The sequence below is a fragment of the Ursus maritimus genome, unplaced genomic scaffold (genome assembly GCF_017311325.1).
Source record: "Ursus maritimus isolate PB19 unplaced genomic scaffold, ASM1731132v1 scaffold_12, whole genome shotgun sequence".
In the NCBI taxonomy this organism is placed as follows: Eukaryota; Metazoa; Chordata; class Mammalia; order Carnivora; family Ursidae; genus Ursus; species Ursus maritimus.
Window position 1 is genome coordinate 61,702,004 of NW_024423564.1, and position 26,922 is coordinate 61,728,925.

General features: G+C 46.5%; 1 protein-coding gene across 6 annotated transcripts; it reads left to right on the forward strand.

Moving 5' to 3' along the window:
- The first annotated feature begins 1,097 nt into the window (after window positions 1–1,097).
- On the forward strand, window positions 1,098–26,297 carry ECHDC2 (enoyl-CoA hydratase domain containing 2). Of its 6 annotated transcripts, none has more exons than XM_008699188.2 (10): window positions 1,098–1,586; window positions 13,327–13,394; window positions 13,478–13,565; window positions 16,161–16,247; window positions 17,036–17,128; window positions 18,557–18,616; window positions 18,813–19,000; window positions 23,109–23,159; window positions 24,724–24,771; window positions 25,654–26,295. In XM_008699188.2, exons 2-10 carry the CDS (start codon window positions 13,344–13,346, stop codon window positions 25,729–25,731), a joined length of 744 nt encoding a protein of 247 aa, XP_008697410.1. In that variant the 5' UTR covers window positions 1,098–1,586; window positions 13,327–13,343; the 3' UTR covers window positions 25,732–26,295. The 6 variants fall into 6 exon arrangements, with proteins under 6 accessions (XP_008697410.1, XP_040483227.1, XP_040483228.1 ...); XM_040627293.1 differs by lacking the exon at window positions 1,098–1,586 and adding an exon at window positions 7,128–7,349 and having other exon boundaries at window positions 17,039–17,128; window positions 25,654–26,297; XM_040627294.1 differs by lacking the exon at window positions 1,098–1,586 and adding an exon at window positions 7,129–7,349 and having other exon boundaries at window positions 17,039–17,128; window positions 18,560–18,616; window positions 25,654–26,296.
- The last annotated feature ends 625 nt before the right edge of the window (window positions 26,298–26,922 follow it).

Below are 26,922 nucleotides of genomic sequence, written 5' to 3' on the forward strand. Positions count from 1 at the left end.
TTCACTAATTTAATGTTCACAGCAACTTTTAGAACATAACTACTATCAAAAACAACAACAACAACAACCAAAAACCCGAGAGGTGCGTGTGTATAAAGGGGTGCCTTCCTGCCCTATGGGTCTGTGATGAGCCCCTTCCAGATTCTCTGTGACATAAAGCATCAGAACAGCTGGAAGTTCACTCCCTCTAGGAAACCTCCTAAAATTGTTCCTGGGACTGCAAGGCCAGGTGTTCATTTGTCAGAAACTCCGTGGCTGAAGAGCCGTTGTGCAGGAGGGGAAACAGGGTTAGCTACAAGGAAAGACCAAGGGAAGACTTGGGGCAAGTGAGGGTGTTCTGAGGCTGAACATGCTGCCTCTGTGGGGGCTGAGTCCCCAGTCTCTGGGGAAAGGGACATGTTCAAATTGAGGCTGACCGGTCTCAGGGATACTGCAGGAGGTAGCCTCACACCAGGAGGGAAATTGAACCAAATGGACCTCGAGTTCACAGGCGATTTTCACTATTTCAAAAAGCCTTATAGAAGTTATACAGATTATACGCACCATACCACCTCCAGTAAAAATCGCCATAGGTTCAAAACATCCATATCCAGACCCCATTCCCTACTGAATCAGAGCCTCTGGGAGTAGAGCCCCGGCATCAATATTTAGAAAGATTCTTCCGGGTGATCCTAGGAAGCCCCCAATGGGTTAGGTAAAGAAATGCTGGGCTAAGACTAGGTCAATTTAGTAAAATCCCTGGCCGCTCAGAGAAGGGGCAAAGAATCTCCCCCTTACCTGCCTATCCCTAAAGCCCAGCATAAAGCAAGGCACTGAAGAGGCTTTTACTAAGTGTAGAGTTCTTTCTTGAAACTCTGATTAGCCAATAAAGAGCAATGTGATTGGCCGATAAGACAAGGTTACCAACCATAAATATAACAGGTGACAGGGTTCAGATTATTAACAAATAAATAAATTATTATTAACAAATGTTCACAGTCCGCTGGACATTGGTTTCAAACTTGAAGTCCAAGACGCCAGACTCCGGGCCTGGCCGCTGACCGGTCCTGGAGCCAGAGGCAGGGTCGCTCCAGGGAGGGAGAAACAGGCTTCCGGCTGAGCAGGGAACCCGATGGGATCATGACCCCAGCCGGAGGCAGACGCTGAACGACTGAGCCACCCAGGCGCCCCAACTCCAGGGGCTCTTTATAGAAGCTGATGCCCGGGTGCGTGGCAAGGGCCACCACAGGAACTCCTGCGTGGAGGCTCCAAAGGCCGCGGGAAGGGAGGCACTGGCGTCTCCAAACGGCTCCATAGCGCGGGCAGAGACAGGCCATCAACCCCCTCCAGGTCCAACAACGACTCCAGGGCGTCTGTTCCTACTTCAGTTTGCAGCTCCCCGGGCGCCTGCGCACCAGGACACTAAGGGCCCTCCAGCGCGCCTACACACCGATGAGCGGCCTAGAGAGGCGGGTTGGACCTAGAGATCAGAGGAGGAGTGCCAGAGGGCTGGCGTGACGTCACACCCTTTGGGGGCGGGCTCAATCCGTGGGGCTCCACCGCCATTGGTCAGGAACCCCGTCGTAACCAGGGGAACTGCAAACAAGGTAGGGACCGCTTAAGGTTCGAGCACCTGGAACAGCACATTCTAGGGAGGAGGGTTGGTCGGACAGTTACTCTTCCGTCTCTCCAGAGGCTCCCTCAGACAAAATCCTAGGCAAGAGAGCCCCGGGCCACCACTCCTTGACCCAGGGTGGTCTCTGGTCAGAGGGAAAGGGAGCCCTACTGGTCCGGGATCGGAAGAAGAGCCTAAGGGGAGTGGTCAATGGTTTGGCCACCGTGCAGAGCTGTGTAGGAATCCGGCACAGGCCGGGGCCTTAGAAGAGGTTTAGAGCGGAAAGAGAAGTAGAAGTCTTAAGGGAGCTCTTGGCGGTGTCTTTGTCGGATGTGGAACTGTGAAATCTGGGAGTTAGTATGGTAGTAAGCGTCATCCTGGGTAGCGCGGTCGTCAGGTACTGGGAAAACGGAGTTGGTAAGATCCGTGGGGGAAGACGAGGGCATACTCTCTTTCTGAGCTTCGATGTTAATAATTAGTACTGTTCAGTGCCAGGAACTCTGTAAGCGCTGCCACGCAACACCTCCATAAGCTTAACAGCCCTTTGAGGTCAGTGGTGTTACCCTGTTTTGCAAATGAAGAAACTGAGGCTCAAAGAAGTTAACTGGCCCCAAATCAAACAGCCAGCAAGTGGCAGAGTGTGATAGGAACTCAGACACACTGTCTCTGGAACTAAATTATAGAGTTTGAGATTTGGAACGGATTGCAGAGGCCATTCATTCCAGAGGTTGCAAATGCAGGTATCTGCAGGGGCAAGTCTGGTGGGTTGGATTGGGCTGTAACTGAAAATCAATTCCCCTTTTGAAAAGGAAGCTTCTCACTCAGCTTCAACTGATTTTTTTCGTGGGTCACTTCTCTAAATACCATGACTTCCAATCAAGCTGACGACCAGATGGCCAGATGCCTCCTGCGGGCCACTATTTAGGGTTCCCTGATTAGAAACATGGAATTAACCATTGAAAACAATCTAAAAGTAGGCTACTCTGATCTCATTTTGAAGATAGGAGGACTAATGTCTAAACAGACTGTTACGGTCTGTGCTAGAATCCAGATCATTTTTCTCATTTCACCACTGTCCCTTCCGGAAATTTGTTCCTTGTATCCACTTAATGCGATGTGGGAAAGTTTTGGTTTAATTGAACAGTCTGATACATACTTAAAAGACGTCCTTGCCTTTTGTACTTCAGAGGTACTATAAAATGTCATTTACAGTTTGCCTTGAGGAAAGATCAATGTAACATTGCTACAGAACAACAGTTTTCAAATATTTTTTTTATCTCAGGACACCTTTATGCTCTTACCTCAAAAGAGTTTTATGTATATTGTATCTATGATATTTACCATATCAGAAATTAAAGCTGAGAAAATCTTAAAACATCCATTTATCAGGGGTGCCTGGGTGGCTCAGATGTTAAGACGTCTGCCTTCGGTTCAGATCATGATCCTGTGGTCCTGGGATTGAACCCTGCCTCGGGCTCCCTGCTTGGCGTGGGGGCCTGCTTCACCCTCTCTCTCTACATGCAGCTCTGGCTACTTGTGCTATCTGTCTGTCAAATAAATAAATAAAAAGTTGAAAAAAAATTCATTTATCAGTTATTTAAGAATAACAGTAAACTTGGGGTGCCTGGGTGGCTCAGTTGGTTGAGCATCCAGGTCTTGGTGATGATCTCAGGGGTTGTGAGATTGAGCCCTGTGTTGGGCTCCATGCTCAGCAGGGAGTCTGCTTAAGATTCTCTCCCTCTGCCCCTCCCTGCACGCGTGCACTTGCTCTCTCTCTCAATAAAATAAATCTTAAATAACAGTAAACCCATTACTTCTGAATATAAATAATAATTTTAATGAAAAATAGCTATGTCCCCCAAAAATTAGTAAGAAGAGTAGCATTATTTTACATTGTCTCAAATCTCTTCAATGTCTGGCTTGATAGAAAATAGCTAGACTCTCATTTCTGCTTCAGCAACCAAACTGTTGTGTTTTTTGGCTGATGTATATGAAGAAAGTCTGCTCTCACACAGATTTTAATTGCCTTTTCAAATAACTAGACATTCTTTTTTGATACTACACCAAAACTTACCAAGTGGTAGTTTCTTGAAGGTGTGTACAGTGTGCTATCTGAAACTGTATTGGTGAACTTTTGTACTCTGTTTCATTAAAATCCATTGGTTTATCTTGCCCTTTGTTCAGATATTTTACCCATTGTATGATTTTATTACACGAGGCATTGGTCATTTGGAAAATGTTGGTTTAATGAGTTAAGCAAATCTTTCAAATGTTGACATTTCAAATTCCATAATGTAATATCAAGTGGAATGTCACTATACAATATCAAGAAAATCATATTTGTTAATATCACCACCTATCTCATTTTTTAGAAAACAGTTTAAGCTGCTAAACTCAAGGTAGTAGAAACAAATTTTCATTTGGGCAAAAAATGCCATCAGTTGTTTCATTGAAGGGACAGACTCACTTTTTTTTACATATTTGAGAAAATGTCTGTGAAACACCCAAGTCTGAATAACTATAGTTTGTTAGCTATTAATTCAAGTAAAAATCGCATTCAATACGCATGTGGCTAGTTCAACTGGTAACTCAAACAAGTACATGAGTGTGTTCTGGGATCAACTATTATCCTTTGGCTTATAGCAGAAGAGCTTGATGTGTTACTTCCCATTTTGTCACACAGAATATTAAAAAGATATGTACTCATGGGATGAAATTGAATAAAATTAATTTTTAGTATTTCATAAGGAAAAAGAAAACAAAATAGAAGTCCATGGAAGTGGAGAGGGACTAGTAAGATAATAAAAGTTGATGGGACACCTGGGTGGCTCAGTTGGTAGAGTGCCTGCCTTCAGCTCAGGTCATGATCCCAGGGGCCTGGGATCGAGTCCTACATTGGGCTCCTTGCTCAGCAGGGAGCCTGCTTCTCCATCTCCCTCTGCCTGCTGCTCCTCCTGCTTGTGCTCTCTCTCTCTCTCTCTGTCCCCCTCTCTCTCTGACAATAAAGAAACAACAACAACAACAAAAAAGTTGTTAATGCTGAAAAGATTGGGAAAGAACATTTCCATTTTCAATGTGGAGGACTAGATAATCAAAAAATTCTCCTGCCAGGGCGCCTGGATGGCTCAGTTGGTTGAGCTGCCAGCTCTTGGTTTTGGCTTGTGTCATGATCTGATCTCAGGGTCCTGGAATTGAGCACCACGTTGGGCTCCCTGCTTAGCAGGGAGTCTGTTTGACGATTATTTCTCCATCTCCCTCTGCCCACTCCCCTGCTCACATGCACTCTCTTGCTCTCTCTCCCTCAAATAAATCTTTTTTAAAAAATTTTTCCTGCCAAGAAACACCCAGAAATGCTGGATAAAATGCAATAAACATTTTTTTAAATGCATACAGTATGGAGGAGGGGTGTTTTTTCTTTTACTTTTATACCCATCTTTACTGTTTGAATGTTTTGACTTTGTGTATTACTTTTTAAAGACTATTTATTTATTTGAGAGAGAGAGAGAGCGAGGGAGAAGCCAACTCCCCACTGAGCAGGGAGCCCAACATAGGGCTTGATCGCAGGACCCCAGGACCCTGAGATCATGACCTGAGCTGAAGGCAGACACTCAACCCACCAAGCCACCCAGGTGCCCCTGTGTATTACTTTTATTTTTATTTTTACTATAGCAGGTCTTTAATTTTTGTCATTGTGCTTTGTTTTCATTTTAATTATCTTTGGGGTAAATGATACTCAACACATAAATTAAGATTCAAAAAGTAAAAAGGTCAAACCGTCAAAATTCTCCCTCCTACCCCTATTCCCAGTTTCCCAGTTCCTCTCCCCATCCTAGAAATATTTTATGTAACTGTAACCAAATACATGCACACCTGCACAATCATTGCCATCATTGGATTGGCTCTGGCCATCACCACTGTCTAGGTGGAGACCTGAGAAATACTTGACCACTTCCCTGGTATAGAAACAATTTTTTTCTAAAATTGTCATTTCTGGGGCACCTGGGTGGCTCAGTTGGTTAAGGTTTCAGCCCAAGGTCCTGTGATCAAGCCTTGCATCAGGCTCCTTGTTCAGCAGGGAACCTGCTTCTCCCTCTCACTCTGCTTGCCATGCCCCCTGCTTGTGTTCTCTGTCTCTGTCAGATAAATAAAATCTTAAAAAAAAAAAAGATGGTTATCAGTCTTTTGCTATTATATGCCGTGCTGCAATGTGCTTGTATCATTGCATACCTGTGTGGGTATGTCTGTAGGTTAAATTCCTAAGATTGGAATTTGTGGGTCAAAAAGGAGATGATTTATAGTTCAGATATATATTGCCAATTGCTCTCCATTAAAGACATTCCTACAGCAATGTGAGAGTATTTGCATATATTCTTTTATAACTAAAACAATAGTTTTTGAAACTTATAGTTCAGAAGAGATTACTGAGGAATTACTTCTGCTTAAAACCAGCAGGTTAGGGGGGGCGCCTGGGTGGCTCAGTCATTGGGCATCTGCCTTTGGCTCAGGGCGTGGTCCCGGGGCCCTGGGATCAAGCCCCACATTGGGCTCCTCCGCTGGGAGCCTGCTTCTTCCTCTCGCACTCCCGCTGCCTGTGTTCCCTCTCTTGCTGGCTGTCTCTCTCTCTGCCAAATAAATAAATAAAATCTTTAAAAAAAAAAACAAAACAGCAGGTTAAAAAGGACAAAAATGTTATTACCTATAGCCATATTGTTACTACCACTTTTTATTATAACTTGTTATTACCATTGTTCTATCCCCATTCCCCTCTGCTGATTTTCCTTGGATTCCCAGGAACAATAATAATGTAGAGGAAGGGGAGGTACCTTGTTATTTCAAAAACCAGGCGCCAGATTTCCTCTTAACAAAAGAAATTCTTTTTATTGGTGTACTAGATTGCTAGAGCTGTTGTAACAAAGTACTGCAGATTGGGTGGCTTAAACAACGGAAATGTATTTTTTCACAGTCATAGAAGCCAGCAGTCTGAGATGAAGGTGTCAGTAGGGGTGATTTTGTCTGAGGCCTCCCTCCTTGGCTTGCAAATGGCCATCTTCTCTCTTTGTCTTCATATGGTCTATACTTATCTGTGTCCAAATTTCCACTTCTTGTAAGGACATCAGTCGCATTGGATGAAGTTCTACCCTAATGACCTCATTTCAACTTAATTAATTTTTTATTTTTTATTTTAAAGATTTTATTTATTTGGCAGTGAGAGAGCACAAGCAGGGGGAGTGGCAAAGGGAGAGGAAGAAGCAGGCTCCCCTCTGAGCAGGGAGCACAATGTGGGACTCGATCCCAGGACCTGGGATCATGACCTGAGCCAAAGGCAGACACTTAACTTTTTTTGTGTCACCCAGGTACCCCTTAATTACTTTTTTAAAGACTGATTAAAACACTGACACTTAAAGAAGTTGTCATCCTTGCCCCAAATCACACAGCGGACCTGGGTAGGCTTTGCCTAGCCAGGGCTGTAAGTCTCCCAAAGGCAAGAGGCGTAGAGAAGGGCTTTGGGCTCTCCGCCCGTAGGAGGAGCAGTTGTGAAATCCTGGGGCACAGCTGCGAGATTTCCCCCGGAGCTGAGGGAGTAGTGGAGGGGCTCTTGGCACCTTCCCAACCGGCGCCCAGATGCTGCGGGTCCTGACCAGCGCCTTGCGCCTTCCACGCCCCTGGAGTCCCCTTCAGACCCGCAGCTGCGTCTCCCACCGACCTACTGGGGACCCGGAGATCCAAGTGCGCGCCCTCACCGGGCGCGACCAAGGTAAGCGCGCTGCGCCGGGAGCGCCCAGGAGGCGAAGGAGCGGGTCCCAGCCGGACTCCCGGCCCTGCTGCCCCGGCCAGAATTCTGGCCGGCGCGCCCACTACGCGCGGGAAGACGGACCAGTAAGGGGAAGGCGCGCCGCGCGCACTGTGTTTGAGGATTTGATCCCCCACTGCGGTTGCCCAGTCCAGGCTCCCCAAGCCTTTCCTAAGGCCGGGGAGGTGACTGACCATCTTACTAGCCGGCCCGACCCTAATTTAGGTGGAACTCTAAGTCAACTTTAAGTCCCTTCAGTCCCCCATTCGATAGCCCGGGGCTGTGAAGGAGGGGAGGAGAACTCGCTCAGGGATAGGACTAAGCACCAGCGACGCCCCCTCGCCCAAGCGCCACAGCCTCCCCCCCAGGAACTTTAAAAGCCCTGTGCGCCCTCCCAGCCAAGAGTCCTGGCTAGGTTCCCGGAGGGCGAGGCGGCGGAGCCAATCCAGCCGCCCGCTAGGGAGGCGGAGGGAGGGGAGGAGAGCAGAGGAGGGGCGGGAGCTGGGCACGTGTCCCTGCGCTCTGGCCCTGACCACGCTGGCCGACTTTTGTGCCTTTTTGAGTCAAAGAGAGAAAGTTCTGGCTGGTCACTGGCGACGTGGTTTGGAGCCTATGGCCAAGAAAGAATTCTAGATAGGAATTGGGTGCAAAAGGTGGTTTTATTAAAGCACAGGGACAGGACCCATGGGCAGAAAGAGCGTACTGGGTTTGTGAGGCGTGACTGATTATGTAATATTTTCTATCCTATGGAGGGGTGGGTAATGTTAGGGCTCCAGGAAACTGAATCTATAGGTGTCTGGAGATTGCTTTTTTCTTACAAATCATTAAGACAGTTGCAAACGAATGGAGACTCAAGTCCTGCAGGACTGTGATCCCCATCAGTTAACCATTTGTTTTCTTCCCTTTCGCAGTAGGGAGTGCCTGAGGAATGTCAGACATATTCCACTGTGGGGGGCGGTGGGAGGTTGCCGGTTTTAGCTTGTGCTTTGCCCTCAGCTTGCCTTCTGCTCCCTCATCAGCGGGCAGAGAACATTTTCGATTGCACCTGTTGCATTGTTTTTTGGGGGGTAAGAGGAGACCAAAGTGCATTCAGTGGCGTTACACACCTCAGTCCGATGCCCGTTACCATCAGGGTAAAACCATTTTCTTGGTGTTACTTTCTCCCCAATCCCAATCCCTCTCCCTAAATTTGATGTAACATAGTTCGTGTTTTAATTTACATAGTTCTAATGTACATAGATGGGGTCATACTATACATCTCGTATTTCTTCCTTTTTCCCCTGCTTAATTCTAAGTTTTAAAGCGCTGCTTTGCCATGTAAATCTAGTTCCCTGCTCCCTGCTCTTGTGTACTGTTCTCTGGTGTGCATCCCCCACACGGACATGAAAGGGCTTGGACAAGAAAGGGCTTCTTGCGGCCAGGTGGGATTGCTGGGTCTTACTCTCATGCTTACCTCGTTGCCAAAGGCAACAGCACCTGCCTTGAGGTTGTTATATTCTTCCTACTTTACAGATTAAGAAACTGAGGCATAGGTTAAGCAGTTTAAACCAGGTCTGATTTCCAAACCTCTCAACTATTAAGTGATTACTACTTGTTTGGTAATCAGTGGCCTGAAACACAGACTTGTGCCTCAATTTTTACAAAACACACAATCACATGTCAAATTAAGGCTCACTTGCAAATGATGGAATATTTTATGCAGAAAAAGCAAGGATCAGAGGATTAAGCCTCTGCCCTTGCCAGAGGGCATACAGAAGGCAGGAGAAAGTTATTTCTCCACAGAGAAAAGGAGGAGGAGGCTCACAAAGGAGAAACCCTCCCACCCCCGCAGTGGTGATTTGGGGTCATTGGATGTTCATGTTAGAGGCCACAGCTCCTGCTTCCACTTGAGGGGATGGCACCACAGCAGTTTTTACCTGGTTACCTGTTGTCCTTGAAAATGGGATTAGCTTTTTAACCTAACTCTGGGCTCTGATGGCTTGACTCAGCTCCTTAGCTGGGTGCTCAAGATTCCCCACCACAACCTGACCTTCCCATCTTACTTCTAGTGGTGGGTTCATTTTAAACTGTCCCATCTCTGTTTTGTTCACTTGAATTCTCTTTCCTCTCTGCCTATATAAGTCCCTCTGGAATTAGACACCCCTTCCCCTCCCGTTATCCCTGCACTTTCCGTGTATCTGGACTTGTCGCTCTCATAGGTCCTTAGCTCTTTGGAAGTGAGGGCTGCTAGCTGGGTCCAGCTCTTAACTTATGCACATTCTCTTCTTTTCTGGGCCTCAGTTTCCCCTCGAGATAGTAAGGGGTTGTAAAACCAGTTGGTCTCTAATACCTTACGGTGCTTATCTTTTTTCTTTTTTAATGATTTTGTTTATTTGAGAGAGAAAGAGAATGCGTGCACAAGCAGCAGGGAGGGGCAGAGGGACAGGAAGAAGCAAGACTCCCCACCCCACTGAGCAGGGAGCCCGATGTAGGGCTCAATCCCAGGACCCTGGGATCATGACCTGAGCCGAAGGCAGACGCTTAACTGACTGAACCACCCAGGAGCCCCTTACAGTGCTTTCTATTGACTCCATCGAGGAGCAAGAATTTTCTGTCTCAGGTCTTTCTAGCTGGACTAAGAATCAAATTGACATGAGACAGATTAATAGGAGAAAATCAAATTTAATTTTGTATGTACCGGGAATTCACACAGACATGGAGATTCCAAAAACAGGTAAAATGAAATATATATGTCACTCTGAACTAAGGAGAAGAGGGTAGGGATCTGGGACTTGAAAGGGAAGGAACATAATTCACAGGAAGATGAAAAGGAGTCAATGTTTGGTAAACAAATGTTGCTGGTCCACCCAGAAACAATGGGACATAGAGGACTTTGATCGAACAGGCCATGGGGTGCCTGGGTGGCAGTTGGTTAAGGGGTTAAACTTCTGAGTCTTGGTTTCAGCTCAGGGCGTGATCTCAGGATACTGATGTTGGGCCTAGCACTCAGCAAGGAGCATGCTTGACTTTCACTCCCTCGCCCTCTGCCCCTTCCCCCTGCTTGCTCTCTCGAGCTCTCCCTCTCTCTCAAATAAATAAACCTTAACAACAGCAAACACACAGGTCTTGCTAGGTTCCTCCCCATCTATCATACCTGGTTCATAGTATAATGGAATTATGGTGATAGCTCTCTTCCTGGATCAGATCCTCTATCTAAATTCTTTCTAGGCAGTTGTGGGGGAGGTAAAGAGCTTTTTCTGAATCTTTGATTGCTTTTTAACTCAAATAATCTTCATGCCAAAGTGGCCCAAAGCAGCCTGCCCTTGGCCCTGACAACTCCCACCTACACTACCTAACCTGGGATCTAGGCCATCCAGAAAGCAGTGACCCAAGGTCAGCTGCCAAGTAAATTATCAGCCAGTGGCATGGTGGGTTTGGTAAGAGTGGAGACGGTGTGGTACAGACCTATCCCCACTGCAGAGGTCCAGCAAGGGCAACGTTCTCAGAATTTGGGCTCAACTAAAAACTTAGGGACCATGGCTGAGTCCTCTCCATTTCTCCAGGACCTGACATGTAGTAGTACAAATTGAATGAAACCCAAAGACACCCTGTCTGGGTCCTCATAGCTCCCAGTTTGAAGTTCTTTCCTTCTCTTGAATCCTGGAATTTTCCCTAGCATCTATGCCTGTTTCCTGCTCACTGTACCCCCAAACTCTGGCTAAGCACTTATGGACATTATCTCTTTTTTTTTCTTTCATTTTATTTATTTATTTATTTATTTTTAGATTTTATTTTTAAGTACTCTCTACACCCAGCTTGGGGTTTGAACTTATAACCCCGAGATCAAGAATCACATGCTCTACTGGCTGAGCCAGCCAGGCAACCCCAAGGCATTATCTCTTTTAATCCTCATAACAACCTTTTTATTATCTTTATTTATGGATCAGTGCATTGAGCCAGAGGAGTAAAGCAACTTGCCCAAGGCGAATGGCTAAGTTGTGACTTGAGCCAAGCACCCTATTTGTATTCTGCGAGAAGGAGATAAAGATGGAGAGAAGGGATAGAGATGAAATATGGGAGACGGTCAGTCAGAAAGAAAGGAGACAGAACAGGAAAGTGAAGAGGAGAGAGGAAAGTTTCTATCAATCTCAGGATGTCATGACTATGCTTGTTTTCTATTGCCACATAACAAATTACCACAAACGTTACTGTAAATGATACACATTTATTTAATAATTAAAATTATTTAATTTAATAACAATTATTTAATTATTTAATAATTAATAATACTGTAAAATATAATAAACATTTATTACCTTATAGCTTCCGTAGGTCAGAAGTCCAAGCACATTTTAGCCGGGTTCTCTGCTTCAGGGTTTTACGGAGCCGCAGTCCAGGAGTTGGCCAGGGCTGTGGTCTCATCATAGGCTTGACTGAGGAGAGATCTGCTTCCAAGCTTCTCCCGTTGATAGAACTCACCTCCTGTGGTTGTCAGACTGAAGTCTTGTTTTCCTCCTCTTGGCCTGGGGGCTGTTCTCAGCTCCTGGGGCTGCCTCTAGTTCCTTGCTGCGTGAACCTCTCTGTAGGCCCAGTAGTTTGTCTACTGAGCCCTGGCAAGACAGAGTCTTACATAAATTGTAACCTAATCATGGAACTAATACCTCATCACCTCTGCCATATAAGTGAACCCCAATTTTGGAAGTGACAAAATATTTTACGATCTTAGCTGTATTCTGTTGGCTAGCAATTCACAGGCCCTGCCCACTCTCCAGGGAAGGAGATTATTGAGGATATGAAGATTGGGCCCAGTCTAGGATCTATCTGCCACAAACGCCTTGGACCTCTAGAGTCTAATGTGGTTTTTCTGTATCTACCAAAGTTTCCCTTCCCCAGAGTTGCAGCATTTTCTCTCCCGGAGCACTAGAGCTGGAGAAGACCTTGGGAACATCTGAGTTCTGTGGGGCCTCCAGAGCCTCTATTGGGCTCAAAGAACTTTTTTGAAGGTTTCTGGGGAAGCTAAGGAGCCCACCTAGACTGAATGTTACGTTTTTCTGTCCTGAATCACAGTTCTGTAACTCCTGGCTGGAAACTTAGTCCCTTGAGAGCCTTGAAACTGTCATTGTCCCTTCTCTGTGTCATAGATCAACTCACACTGAGAATGCCATCTTAATAAATACTGCCTGTTCCACTGACAAGGCTAAGAACCCTGGGATAAAATAATAAGAGGCCTTTGAAGGCTAAAGGATTAGTAAACACAGGAGAGAAAACAGCCAAGAAGGTATAAGAGTATTTGAGCCCTTGCCTAGAGCTAGTCAATCTTCCCTACAACTGGCCCGGATTGTGGGGGTGAGTTGAGGCTAGAGTGGGAAGCAATGGCCAGACTGGGGAAGGGGGATCTTTGGGGTGGTATTAAGGAATTTGACTTAAAAGGACATGGTTGGATTTGGGTTAGAAAGAGGATTCTGACCCAAATGAGGGAATGAATGTGGGGAGGGGAGGGGGAGCAAGACTGCAGGCAAGAGGGCCAGTTGCGTGATCCATGTAGTAGAGGAAAGAGACCATACCAGGTTACTGGCTGCAAGGAGGGATGTTAGCTGAAAGATCTAAGATCTATTTAAGAGATTGAATTGGTCAAGGAGACTGAGAAAATTTCATGGGTGAGGAAGAGGGAGCAATAGGACAGACTTCTGGGTTGATAGATCCTTTGCTCACAAAGGGTACCGGAGAAAGACTGATCCATGGGGTTTACAAGCTCTTCCACTTCTGTGAGGCAGAAATAACAAGGGGTTATTCTCTACATTTTATAGTCAGGGAAACTGAAGCCTGGGTGTGTGTGGCTTGCCCCAAGTCACAGTGCGCATGAAGGGTTGAGGTTGCCCAGAACCCAGGCTGCTGCCCCCAGACCCCATCCCAGGAGTGAGCAGACCTACTGGTTCACCCAAGGCTGCCCTGTCACCTGCAGGAATCACTGAGATTCTGATGAATAGACCGAGTGCCCGCAATGCCCTGGGGAACGTCTTGGTCAGCGAGGTGAGAAAGGGCGACACTGGGGGGCGGGGGCGGTGCTGGCCTGGGGCTGGACTGGGAGGTATCTGACGAGGTCTCCTCTGCAGCTGCTGGAAGCTCTGGCCCAGCTGCGGGAGGACCAGCAAGTGCGTGTTCTGCTATTCAGAAGTGGAGTGAAGGGCGTGTTCTGTGCAGGTGGGTTTCCTCCCCTGCCCCTACCCTGGGGCTCAGCAGGATACCCCCAGCCTACAGGGAGTCGGGGGCTTAGGTCGGCTCTAGCATAGGACTTATTATTCCCATTTTACAGATGTGAACTCAAATAGAGGTAAAATTCCTTGCCTAGTGTTACACAGCTAGTAAGAGGTAGAACAGAATTTTAAATTGGCCCCTCTGACCCCCCAAATCCTTATTCTTTCTGCTATGCCATTATCTGTTCTGACCCTTCATTGAGGAAATGAGGAAACTGAGTCCAGTGACATTCATAATGTCTGTGGCCAAGATGGGACTCTGTGCCCCTTGCCCACCCACAAGATCTCAGTCCCTGTCACCATAGCTCTCCACCACCCCTGGACAATTCGGTCCTCACAACAGGACAAGCACCATGAACTTCTGTTTCAAAGACAAGAAACATCCCATCCCCACAAGAAGCGAGTGAGTGAGAGATGCGCTGGGCTGAGCTAAGAACCCACTCTGGGGTGACTGGGGAAGGGACAGCAGTGATCAAGGGGAGGTGGGAAGAGGCCATGGACGGACTCGATGGGAAGAGCATGATTTTCAGGTATTTTCAAAGGGATGTGGCTGGTCCCTAGGTCTGAGCTGTGGGAATCACAGGGCCCAGTTGGGGTCTTGCGTGGCAGGACAAGTATGCAGACCGGTCTGCCTGACCCAGCTGCCCTGGATGAGGCCTTCACTCTACTCTGGCCTCTTCCTTTGGCTCTATCCCTGTCTGATCTTCTCTATCAAGGTCCCATTAGCCCCACTATCCCAGCTAAGCACAGGGAAGTGGTGGTGGGGGGGACTGTAGGAGGTCTGGGTCTGTCCCTGACTTGCTCTGGAATCCTGGGATCGCCCCTACCTCTCTCTGGGCCTCAGTTTCTCCATCTGTCACTGAGGGGTTGGAACTAATCAAAGAATTGCAAGGGCTCTCAGCTCTGACTTCCTAGCCTCAGACTTGAAGACAATATATTCACCCCCTACTCCTACCTCAGCCCCCTGCCATCTGGCCTTAGATGACTCCGCCATGGTCACTACTCTCACCAAAGTCCTTGCCCACCTCCATGCCACTGTATCCTGCCCTTGCTTCTCAGTTCTCATCTTACCTGACTGCCAAGCCTCCTTGGACCACACTGACCCCTCCTGTTAAAAAATAATCAATGTCAACTATTTCTCAATAAAACTGGAAATAATACATTTTAAATATTTTATACATTTAAAGTTGTGATAAATATATACAGCACACAGAGTTTACATTTTAACCATTTTTAAGTATAAAATTGACACTGAATACATTCACAAGGCCGTGCAACTATCCCCACTGCCCAATTCCAGAACTTTTTCGTCATCCCCCAAAAATTCTGTACTCATTAAGCAGTCCTTCCCCATTCCCCCGCCGTCCCCCCAGCCCCTGATAATCTCTGTTGTACTTTCTATCTCTACCAATTTGCCTATCCTAGGCACCTCATACAAGCGGAATCATACATTTGTCCTTCTGTGTCTGGGTTCTTAGCGTAATGTCCTCAACGTTCATCCATAGTGTAGCACGGCAGAGCTTCAGGCCTTTTTATGGCTGCATCATATTCCTCTGTATATATACTACATTTTTTAATCTTTTTTTTTTTTTAAAGATTTTATTTGTCAGAGAGAGGGAGCACAAGCAGGGAGAGGAGCACGCAGAGGGAGAAGCAGGGAGCCCGATGCGGGGCTCGATCCCAGGACCCTGGGATCATGACCTGAGCCGAGGTTAGCCGCTTAACTGACTGAGCTGCCCAGGCGCCCCTTGTTTATCTATCTTGATGGGCGCTGGGTTGTTTATACCTTTTGGCTCTTGTGAATAATGCTGCTGTGAATACCAGTGTGCAAGTCTCTGAGTCTTTGCTTTTAATTCTTTTAGGAGTGGAATTGCTGGATCATATGATAATTCCATGTATAACTTTTTGAGGACCCACCCGAGTGTTTTCCACAGCAGCTGCATCATTTCCCATTCCCACCAGCAACGCACTGGGGTCCTCCTCATCCATGCCGTCACTTGTTTTCTGTTTCTGTTGTTGTTTATAATAACCCTCCTAAACGGTGTGAAGTTAGTTTCTCATTGTGGATTCGATTCGCATTTCCCTAATGACTAATGATGTTGAGCATTGTTTCTTGTGCTTATTGACCATCTGTGTCTTCTTTGCAGAAATGTCTATTCAAGTTCCTTGTCCTTTGCGGTTTTTGTTGTTGAGTTCGAGTTCTTTATGTATCCTAGATTATTACTACCTTATCAGATATGTGATTTGCTAATATTTTCTTCCATTCTGTGGGTTGTCTTTTCACTCTCTTGATAATGTCCTTTGATGCAAAGAAGTTTTGCATTCTGATGTCCAACTTATCTTCTTGTTGTTGCTGCACCTGTCCTTTTTTGACCCACGAGCCCCCTTTAACTCCCTGGCTTCCTTGACCATGCATTCCTGATGTTTTGCCTTCCTCTCTGGCTGCTTCTTCTCAAGTCTCCTTTGCTGGATCCTTCAACAGTCTGGGATTCAGTAATGGGTCATGTCACAAAGGCTGTCACCAACCCCTCACCATCTGCAGGTGCAGACCTGAAGGAGCGGGAGCAGATGAGTGAGGCCGAAGTGGAGATCTTTGTCCAGCGGCTCCAAGGCCTGATGAATGAGATTGGTGAGGGCCTTGAAGTGGGTTGGAGGAGGGCATTTAGGGGCCCTGCTGATCCCAGAGCTACCCCACCTGCCATACTCTCAAGAAAGGACAGTTTCTGTTGTAAGCTCTGTGGAAAGACAGAGGACTCTCCCAGGGGGAATGGGCACAAGGGATTCTATAAGGAGGAGGGTGAAGAGGAGGTTCAGAGGGTGTTTCGCTCAGAGGGAGCTCTGGCTCTCAGCCTTTGTGTCCTGCTAGTTCTAATCCCCCACCCCTCTACCCTCAGGGTTCAAGCCCGGCTACTCCACAGAAGTCAAATTTCTCCTAAAATGCTTTCAGGCTTTGACAATTTCTGTTCCTTTTGCCTGGAATTTCCCTCCTTGGCCACCTGAACTTTTTACTCATCCTTTAAGACCACTAGGAAGCCTTCCCTGACCTGTTCTCTAAGCTTTATCAGAGGACTGATCACCCTGGGTCATCACTGCCTATTTATAGGTCTGCCTTCCCCATATCTATTCAATTCTATGTTCCCAGCACCCAGCACAGGGCTTGACACACAGAACAGAAAGGCTGGTCCCAGGAAGGCCAACAAAAAAATGGGCCTGAGCGGGGAACATCTAGCCTATCTCCCCACTCCAGTACCCCAGCTAATTCCCCAAACTTTCCCCAACAGGAAAACCTCCTTCTAAGATAACCTGGCTATAGGTCCCAAACCTGGAACCAATGAGGCCATAGCCCCTCCCCAGCCTTAAGTCCCCGTCCTGGTCATGCCAGGGCCTCGCAGGCTGAGCCCTTCTTCATCTCCACAGCAGCCTTCCCTGCGCCCACTATTGCAGCCATGGACGGGTTTGCCTTGGGTGGAGGCCTGGAACTTGCCCTGGCCTGTGACCTCCGAGTGGCAGGTACTGGGCAGGAGGAGAGGTGGGCTAGGGTGAGAGGGGAGGTGTAAGTAAACCAGAGTAAGTCTGGGGACTCTGCAAAGTTAGCCACTACTCTGGGCTTTCCAAACAGCAGCAAAACTAAAGGCAACATGGGAGACACGGAGTTTGGCATAAGCTGGTTCCCCTCCTGGCCCAGCCACTGACTGCTGTAGTACCTGTCACCTCTCAGAACCAGCCTCCCTCATCTCAAGAATGCTTCTACCAACCCCAGAGCAACTGGCTAGAGAACAAAGAGAGAAGAGAGAGGGGAGTCTGAGGACAAAGATTAATTGTTCAACTTTCCAGTTCTATGCAAGCCAATTCTCTCTGTCATGTTTTGCACAGAGTCACGGGGGCAGTTTGTCACTGGCCCAACTACTCACAAACATGCCTGGGCAGGAACATTGCCCTCTGGTTCACTGGCACCAGCTAAGGTCTGCATTACTTTTTCACAGCGGTTGAGCTTTGAAGAGTGCAGGGAGGGGATGAAGATAATTGATTGCCTTTAACCTTAATGACTTGATGGTTACAAGTCCAAGGGCTATCTGGTGCCACTTTCTTCCCCTCACTGCTTTCTCCTGCCACTCCAGGTAGAATATTTAGAAATGGGTACCTCCAGGCATAGAGATAGTTTGTATCTACATGATGCATAACAAGGGCATCAAAATACCAAGTCAGCTCACGTTCCAACTGTGCTTCTCATGTGCCCATGTTTAGGGCAACTAACTTGCAAGGCTTTTGTAGATAGCAGAGTGAATATAAAACCCCTTATAGGCAGGAGTAATGGCCATTCCCTGAGGCCACACTGTATGGTTCAGATGGCCTGTGAGGGAATTCAGGAGAAGCCTGTGTGGTGGGACACTCCAGGAGAGCTCCTTAGAGGAAGCAGAACTCAGAAGGAGATGTGGACTGGAAAACGGGGAAATTTCCGGCTGATGAAAAGCTGGGGGGAGTAACTGTGGTGGGAGCAGGAGTTACTGATGCTTTAGGCCAGGCCAGAGGTAAAGGGTCCATGGAACCGAGAATCTGTTAACCCACAAATAGGCATTGGGCAACTTCCAAGAACCCCTTCCTTGTTACAAGCACCATTACCTCATTTGATCCTTAGCAGCTCTCTGATGAAGGCAGAAGAGGGGTAACCATGGTTTTTCCACCTATGAATGAGGCTCAGGGTGAGACTTGCCTGGATGCATACCTCCCCCGCTGGGGGAAGTAGGATGAGGGGCTGAGCCTCCTGACTTCCACGCTAGGACTCTTCCCAAGGCAGATGGTCTGGAAAGGTCTGCCGGGGCCAGCTCATGAGGGAAGTGGTTGGCTGGAGGGGTGAGCAGAGCCTAGACGCAGGTGTCTCTTCCCTCTGGGGACTGGCACTGCAGGGTAGCATGGGTGCTTCACTCTGTTCTGTTTAAGCAGCTTCCTCAGCTGTCATGGGGCTGATCGAGACCACCCGAGGGCTTCTCCCGGGAGCAGGTAACTACCCACAGCACCCATCCTTCTCTTACTTAATCCCACTCTATCCAGGTTACTTCCCTGCTTTCCTCTTTTGCCCTGTGCTCTGCCCTTCCATCCTAACTCAGAATCTGCTCCTCTGAGAAGTCTTGGTTGACTCCCAAACTGGTCTTCTCTGGGCTCCCAATTATTTACTAACCCTGCTCCATCCTGGCAGGAGGGACTCAGAGGCTGCCTCGATGCCTGGGGGTGGCCCTGGCAAAGGAGCTCATCTTCACAGGCCGAAGACTGAGTGGTGCACAGGCCCACGCCCTGGGGCTGGTGAACCACGCTGTTTCCCAGAATGAGGAGGGCAACGCCGCCTACCATCGGGCACGAGAACTGGCCCAGGAGATCCTGCCCCAGGTGTGGTTGCAGCCCAGTACAGGAGGGAGGGCCTGTGCCATGGGGGACGGGGGGCACATACCTGTGGGGAGGCCAGGGGGTATGTCCCATGGGGCCACACAAGACCCACTTATCCAGACTTCTACTTAATTAAAAATTTAGTTTCTCCCGGCACCTGGCTGGCTCAATCAGCAGAGCACACGACTCTTGATGTTAGGGTTGAGTGTTCAAGTCCCACGCTGGTGTACAGATTACTTAAAAATAAAAAAATTTAGTTTCTCAGTTATACTTCCCCATTTCAGATGCTGATAGCGACATGTAGCTAGTGCCTACTACACTGGACAGTACTGTAATCAAATGTCCCCAAAACTAAAAAGGCAAAATTCTAAAGCAGATAAAGAACTACCAGCTTATCTTTCCAACCATACTGCAGGGTGGAGAAATTCCTGAAATACCTCATGTAAGACATGTGTTAGGACCCAGCCTACGTGTAGCCCTACCAGCCGCCAAGTCCAGAGACTCCAGCAGGACATGCCAGGATCTGGCTGATGAAGTCTCCAAGGACCTGGCAGCCTCTCACTACTCTAAGAGGACCGAGAGGGATGTCCCAAGTTTCCATATGAAAGCAGCTTGAAATGGAGCTAGGTTTTAGAATTTATAATAAATAGTGACTTAGCCCATATGGAGCCCTTCCTATCCATCAGACACAATCCTATGTACTTTGAAAGTCTCTCAATTACTAGTATAGTCCAGGTGAGCTGATTACCCGTGTTGTATCTGTGATACAACAGACCCAGAAAGATTAAGTGACTTGCTCAATCAAGGTCACAAAAAAGTGATTGCAATACCAGAAAAAGAGACAATACTGGTATTTAGGCTTTTATTTTACATAATACAAAATGCAGTATAAAAACTGGTATTCTAAAGAGTGCAGAATATATACAAATTTTTAAAACTCAAACTAAATATCAAATGCATTTCCAACACAAAAAATTTACAAACATGTTACAAAAAAAGGTATAAGTTTATAAAACTGTTAACCATATATTAACAGATAAAAGTATTTTAATTAATCACAAAAATAAGTATCTTATTTCAGAAAAAATCTTTCTCTGTCTCCCTTAAATTTAAATTACCCTTCTTGTTCTAACTTTGAGGTCGTCTTTGAGGGTAAGGATAATAACTTTTTAAAAAATTAATAGTTTGGTCTAAAAGAAAGCATTTGCTTTGTCTTCTTTTTCTTTTCTTTCTTTTTTCTTCATCACATACAAATGGAATCTGATGCTGTTTCCTAGACCATTTTAATGCTGCCAGATTTCTATTACACTTGAGCAAAAAGTCTCTGAACCAACACAAAACTCTGAGTGACTCAAGGTGGTGCACAGCTGACTGCACTTTCATGGTGGGTGGGTGGGGGGGATTATCTAGCAAGACTTGTGGATAGGGTTTGTCTTTTTGCATAAACTGAATCCAAAAGGATTCAGATTTCAGATTTTTGAATATACTAAAACAATGGTATTCTGCTAATATAATTACTAGTATTTCAATACTTAAAAGTAGCTGTGTATACCAAGACACCAGCTTACCAAAACTTACTTGTACATTCACTAATCCCAATCTTCAATTTCTAGCCGAGTTATTGGGTGCCAAGAATGAGGGTTCCTGGATGGGGTGTTAGGGATGGTGTGTGGTAGTTGGTTGTTCTCTAGTGGCTAAACCACCAAGACTAGGGAGTCAAACGGTATATATATCCACACTGCACTCAGGGAAAAAGATGTATGTTTTCAATACATACACACATATCATATCTATATAGTTTTTACTTTTCGTTGGTGAGAATTAGGTAATTTATTAGAATAATTAGGTAATTATTAGGTAATTATCTAATAACAATGCATATTCATGACAAGCAAAACAAACAGAAAAGAAGAATAAGAGCATAAAGTAAAAATCAAAAGTAGGGTCAAGCGCTTGGGTGTCTCAGTTGGTTAAGCATCTGCCTTCGGCTCAGGTCATGATCTCAGGGTCCTGGGATCAAGTCCTACATCCGGCTCCCTGCTCCGCGGGGAGTCTGCTTCTCCCTCTGCCCCTTTCCCACTTGTTCTCTCAATCGCTCTCTCAAAAAAATAAAATCTTAAAAAAAAGGCAGGGTGACCCAGGTGACCTTGTCTTCCCAAGGCTGTCCCAGTTAAAAGTGAAAGTCCCACATCCTGATAACTCTCAGTCCCTCACAAACCAGGACAGGTGGTCACCAAAACAGTTCTCAATTCCCCAATCCCTCTCCCCAAAGACGACCACTGGTTTTTTTTCTTTTAAAAAATTTTTTTTGAGATGACCACTGTTAACTTACACACTCTTCCAGAAATTTTCATTGTATATATAAGAATATATATTATGCACATATACTCACATATCTAAATAACTCTGAATTCCTTTTAAGATGGTTTCGGGGACAAGGAACACACCTTTAGAGGCTAATCCAGTTCTAAGAGACATTTAAAAAACATGAAATTAAAATATGCATAGTAAAGAATTCAAACAGTATGGAAAAGTATAAAACAAAAAGTGAAGTTCTCCATTCTCCTGACCCTTCTCCCCAAAGGCATGTCACACCAACATCTTTTACACAAACGAGATAATAATATACATACTTAGTATGCACCTCGATTTTTTTTCACCCATTTTGGAGAGTTTCCCATTTCAGCACTGTACCAATTTACTCTATTAACAATGTAAGCAAATATCTATTTCCTGAATCTCAGCAACAGTGAGATTACCAGCATTTTACTGTTTACCTAGTCTTAGGTTAAAAGGGGCACCTAATGGTTTTGAGCTGCATTTCTTTAAGAGTAAAACTGAATAATCCTTGTGTTTACATTTCCTCTTCTGTGTACTACCCTTGTGAATATTTGTTAAAAAATCATGCCTGATCTTTGTAAATCAAGGACATCTGTCAGGTGCGCCTGGTTGGCTCAGTCGTTAAGCGTCTGCCTTCGGCTCAGAGCCTGATCCCAGGGTCCTGGGATCAAGCCCCGCCTTGGGCTCCCTGCTCTGCTGGGAGCCTGCTTCTTCCTCTCCCACTCCCCCTGCTTGTGTTCCCTCTCTCGCTGGCTGTCTCTCTCTCTCTCTCTCTCTGTCAAATAAATAAATAAATAAAATCTTTGGGGGGGGGAGATATCTGCCAGTCAGAAGTATCACAAATATATCTTCTCAATTTTTGACTTCTTTTATTCATGGCGTTTTTCCCAATATAAATAGGTCATTCATGTTTATGTAGCTAGCTTTTTCATTTATGGCTTCTGTGGTAACAGACTTTAAAAATCTTCTCCTGATAAAGGTGTACTTACAAAAACCTCAAATAATACAGTACAAGCAACAGAGGACGTAAATGCAGGCTTTGCCTGGAAGTGAGCCTGGGGATGGAGTGCCAGGCCTGTAGAGGCAAGTTAGCTGGAAGCAAGACCAGTGAGGCAAAGGTGGCTGCTCAGTTGCACTTGCTTCCAAGAGGCTGTGTAAAATGCCCCGCTGGGATCTCAGCCCAGACCATTCCGACTCCACAAAGCCCAAGTCTCCAATCTGGACCTTTTGTTTACTCTGCTGGGATGAAACCTTCTTGCAGTGGAGGCTTGCATCTGCCTAGATGAGGGGGGTAGGGGAACAGAGCAGCAGTGGGAAATGTGACTGGGAATCCAAGCTCTGCCACTCTCTGGACAAACATGGCCAAGTGCTTCACCTCCCTGAGCCTCAATTAAAGATGGCACCATCCTTGGAGGGTGGGTAGCACCATTAGACAAGTCTGTGGGTAGGAAAACACTGTAAATTGTAGCATGTTATACACATTGGTGGGATGGATTAAATGACAAGAACCTCAGATAGTCAGAATTGGGAGGATCAAGATCAGTCAGGCTCCTTCATTATAGATAAGAATACCAACTGAGAGGTAGTAGGTACGAACACTAATAAAATGTAACAGTCAGTAGAATAGATGGAACTTAACCCAGACCGATCTCCCTCTCCATGACTCTTCCCCAACCATGCTATGTCCCTCTCTTTATTCCAAACCCTCTTCCCCAGCCAACTGTCAGCACTAATCCCCTCAACCAAGCCTTTTCTCTTTTCTTTTCCTTAGGCACCCATTGCTGTGCGTCTGGGCAAAGTAGCCATTGATAGAGGAATGGAGGTGAGCAGGTTCTGGGTCAGGACTTGGGTCCACTAATGTCTGGGGTGGCTGGGAGGCAGTGCTTTCATGCCAATGCAGATTGAAAGCACAGCTGGAAAGAACTCAGAAACCGAACTCTTGTAACAGACATTGAGTCTGACCTCTCTCTTTGTGCCTTAGTTTACCCACCCACAAAATGTAAAGTTCACCCAGGTGACATCCTAAATTACATTTTATCTTCATCTCCCTCCATTAGAGAGAAGGTAATTGAGGTCCAGAAAGGGTAAATGACTTGTCTGGGGTCAGAGAGCAACTGAGTAATAAGAACGCAGCTCTGTGGGGCTCCCAGGCCATGTTCTTGGGTTTGTGCTGGTGGTAAGCAGGCCTCAAGGATAGGGCTCAGGGTGGTGCCTTGGGTGCAAGTTAATCCATCCTTAGACAACTTACTCAGCAACTCACTCGTTACACACTGACTCTAGACCTGAGCTGAGAACTGGGATACAGAGATCAGTTAAATATGGTCACTATCCCCACGGTGAGGAGAGAAGAAAGGTATACACAGAACCACTAATACAAGGTTAAGGATACCAAGTAGGGGTGCCTGGCTGGCTTGGTCAGTAGGGAATGCAACTCTTAATCCTGGGGTCATGGGTTCGAGCCCCATACTGGGTATGGAGATTACTTTAAGAAAAGGGGGGATATTAAGCAGACACCCTGGAGGGGTGAGAGCTGTGCTACTGATGTGGCTACTACTGTGTAGAGTTGGGTTAGAGATGTTTTGTAGATTTGGGCCTTGGAAAGGATGAGGGTTCGAGAAAAAGAAAAGGTTATGAGCAAAAGTACAGAGGTGTATAAATAAGCAATTTGACTGAATGGGCGTGAGGAATGAGTGAAACTACACAGCACAGAGTTTAGGGGCAAAGGCTCCAGTGCTAGCCTGTCTGGGTTCAAAGACCTGCTTTTCCATATACTGTTGTGACCTTTACTTTCTATGCCTGATTTCTTAGCTGTATAGTAGGGATAATAACCTTTGCTGTAAAAAGTAAATGAGTTTATACATACATGGTACTTCTCTTAGAACAGTGCTTACAAGTGGTAGTAACAGTAAGCACTGGTTAGTAGAGGCTAGAAAGTTAACAGAGGCCCGGCCACAGAAGCCTAGGACGTTATTCCTCAGGGCAACGGAAAGCCTGTGGGGTTCCCTTACCAAGAGGGACAGGAGGCATGGAGAGGCAGCCAGATGCGAAGAGGGAACACTGGCTGTGCAAGCATGGCTTGCACTTACCCTCCCCCTCAGCTCTCCAGGCTGAGTGCCATCCTTCCCACTGTTTTCAAAGCACGTCCCCCTTGGTCCCAACATTGTTTTATCACGGTTACAATTACTGTTCCCTCTCCAGGTAGGAAATTCCTTATCATAATCATCTCTGTTCATATGGACAGGCATACAGTAAGCCTCAGTAGTACTTTGCTGGAGGAATCCATGGAACAGTAGGGAATGGGGTGTAGGCAGTAGGGTGGGCTGGCACTCAGTGCAGACAGAGGTGGCTTAGGTCAGGCTGATCCAGGCACCACTTCTTTCTCACAGGTGGACATCGGATCGGGGATGGCCATTGAAGGACTATGCTATGCCCAGGTACGTGACTGCTGCCAGTCTGCACACACTTCCAGGCAGAGGCCAGGCTAGAGTGGGGAGCCTCGTGCAATACATGACCGATTTAGTAGGTTCCTCCCAACCTGAAGAGTTAGACTCTGGACCACTCCCTCTTACAATCAGCCTGGGCAGTCCCAGGGAAACCACACTGCTTCTCTCTGGGACTGTTTCCTCAGCCATCTAATAGCGTTACATCCTGCCCCACTTGGTGCACACACAATCACAGAGCACACAGGTAGGTACTTGACAAAGTGCCACTTCTACTATCTCCGTACCAGTGGCTGCTGTAGAGGCCAGGCTGGAGAGTTCAGATGTCAAGGCCTTGGTTATAGCCTGCAGACTATGTGTGTTCAATGGGGGTGAGGGGAGAAGGGGTGGTGGGGGTGGGGGTGACCTGGGGCTGACTTACTTAGCCCTGGACTCCTGGGTGAGTCAAAAATAATGTCCAGGTTAATAAATATCCAGAATACTCTTAAACAAGGAGTCCTGGAACTTGCAGAACCTGGTGTGAACTAACTACACACCAGGACTCAAACCCAGATTTCTTACTGCAAAACTTAACTGATTTTCTCTACCAAGCAGCTGCATATCAGACTGCTGTAGACTCAGCTGTCTGGAGGCATGTAAGCAGTGTGCAAGAGACAAATGTGACAGGCCTTGGATACTAGAGATGTGGCCTGCCTTCCGCAGGAGACCAAGGAGCCACTGAGGCCCATACCTTTGCCTGGCCCGTCACCAGATTCAGAGACAATGGAAAGACTTGGACTCTGACCTTGTCATGGGGTGGACAATTCTGAGCAAGTCTTTATTGGCTTCTGGCCCTGCATTTCTGCCCAAAATTAATACTCTGTCTTATTGTTTCAGAACATCCCCACCCAGGATCGCCTCGAGGGCATGGCAGCCTTCAGGGAGAAGCGGCCCCCCAGATTTGTTGGCAAGTGACTCCCATTTAACTATAATTATGGGAGATGCCAGCCTTCTAGGGCAGGATCCAGAAGGAAAATTTGCAGGGTAACTGTTAATCTTTTCACCTCTCTGGGCTTCAATCTCCTCACAAGGACAAGGATGATAGAAAACAACTGGAATGGTGTTTGATACCAAGGTACTGCCCATGCCACCTACAACTACCTTCATAATTCCTCATCCTGGCTAGATAATCACTGGGGTCAAGTTGGCTTTGGAGAGTATCTGTCTCTCCCTACTCAAATGGTAACTAAGGACTACAACAGACTGCTCCGGGCCTTTGTATAGTTGGCTCTCAGGCCTGACCTCTGCCTCTCAGTTATTGGATGCTCACCAGAGATGGCAAAAGGTTATAAGAACCCTCCAGTTTCTTCCTCTATACAATAGAGAGAATACAGAAACCCTGGTAGTGGCTGAACAGGCATCAGGAATCAGACTGTCGATCCCAGCTCTCTGCCATTCACTGTGTGCCTCAGCTTCCTCATCTGCAAAATGAAACTGCTGTAAGGATTAAAAAAAAAAAAAAAGCCAATGCCTCATGTTCAATAAATGTGAGTTATTATTAATGTACAATGTTCTTATGAGAACCAAATGAAATTATCACTGTGAAAACCTTTTGTGAACTATATAAGGTGGCAGGCAATCTTCGATGGCTGTGGTGCGTAGCCTTCAGGAGCACTGAGAAGGGGTCGGTTAAGTCTGAGGAAGAGAATGGAGGGTCAGGAAATGGGCACTTAGAAATGATGGGGGCTGATAAACGCACGTGCATACTAGCTAGCCCTCCTCCTGTACTAAGGTAGGAGAAGAGAAGGCTGCATCTTAAGCTGTGGCCTTCTGGTCGTTCTTTAATTCATCTGAGCTCCCCGGGCCTACGCCTGGCCTAGGGACACGTAGCCAAGGGCACAGATATATACCAGTAACACTGTTGATATGCTGCTAAATACAAGTGTGCCTAAGGCTGTGTACTCTCTTCCTGGAAGAAAGAGTAACACAGAAGAGCCCAGAACCAACCATATTAGCTGGAATTATGCATTAGCTGTAACTACTCCGTGGAAAATAACCACCTTACTGAGCTTCCTTTTTCTTATCTGTTAAATGGGGAGAATACAACTTATCTATCCCAGAGGACTGTTGTGAATGAAGTAAAACTTGGAGGGGTGCCTCAACAGG

Excerpts from the sequence above, each read along its gene's own strand:
- ECHDC2 (XM_008699185.2), top strand. The coding sequence starts at position 7,217 with ATGCTGCGGGTCCTGACCAGCGCCTTGCGCCTTCCACGCCCCTGGAGT. Across the intron at positions 13,395-13,477 it reads GGAACGTCTTGGTCAGCGAG|CTGCTGGAAGCTCTGGCCCA; the intron begins GTGAGAAAGGGC and ends TCTCCTCTGCAG. Across the intron at positions 23,160-24,723 it reads CCATTGATAGAGGAATGGAG|GTGGACATCGGATCGGGGAT; the intron begins GTGAGCAGGTTC and ends TCTTTCTCACAG.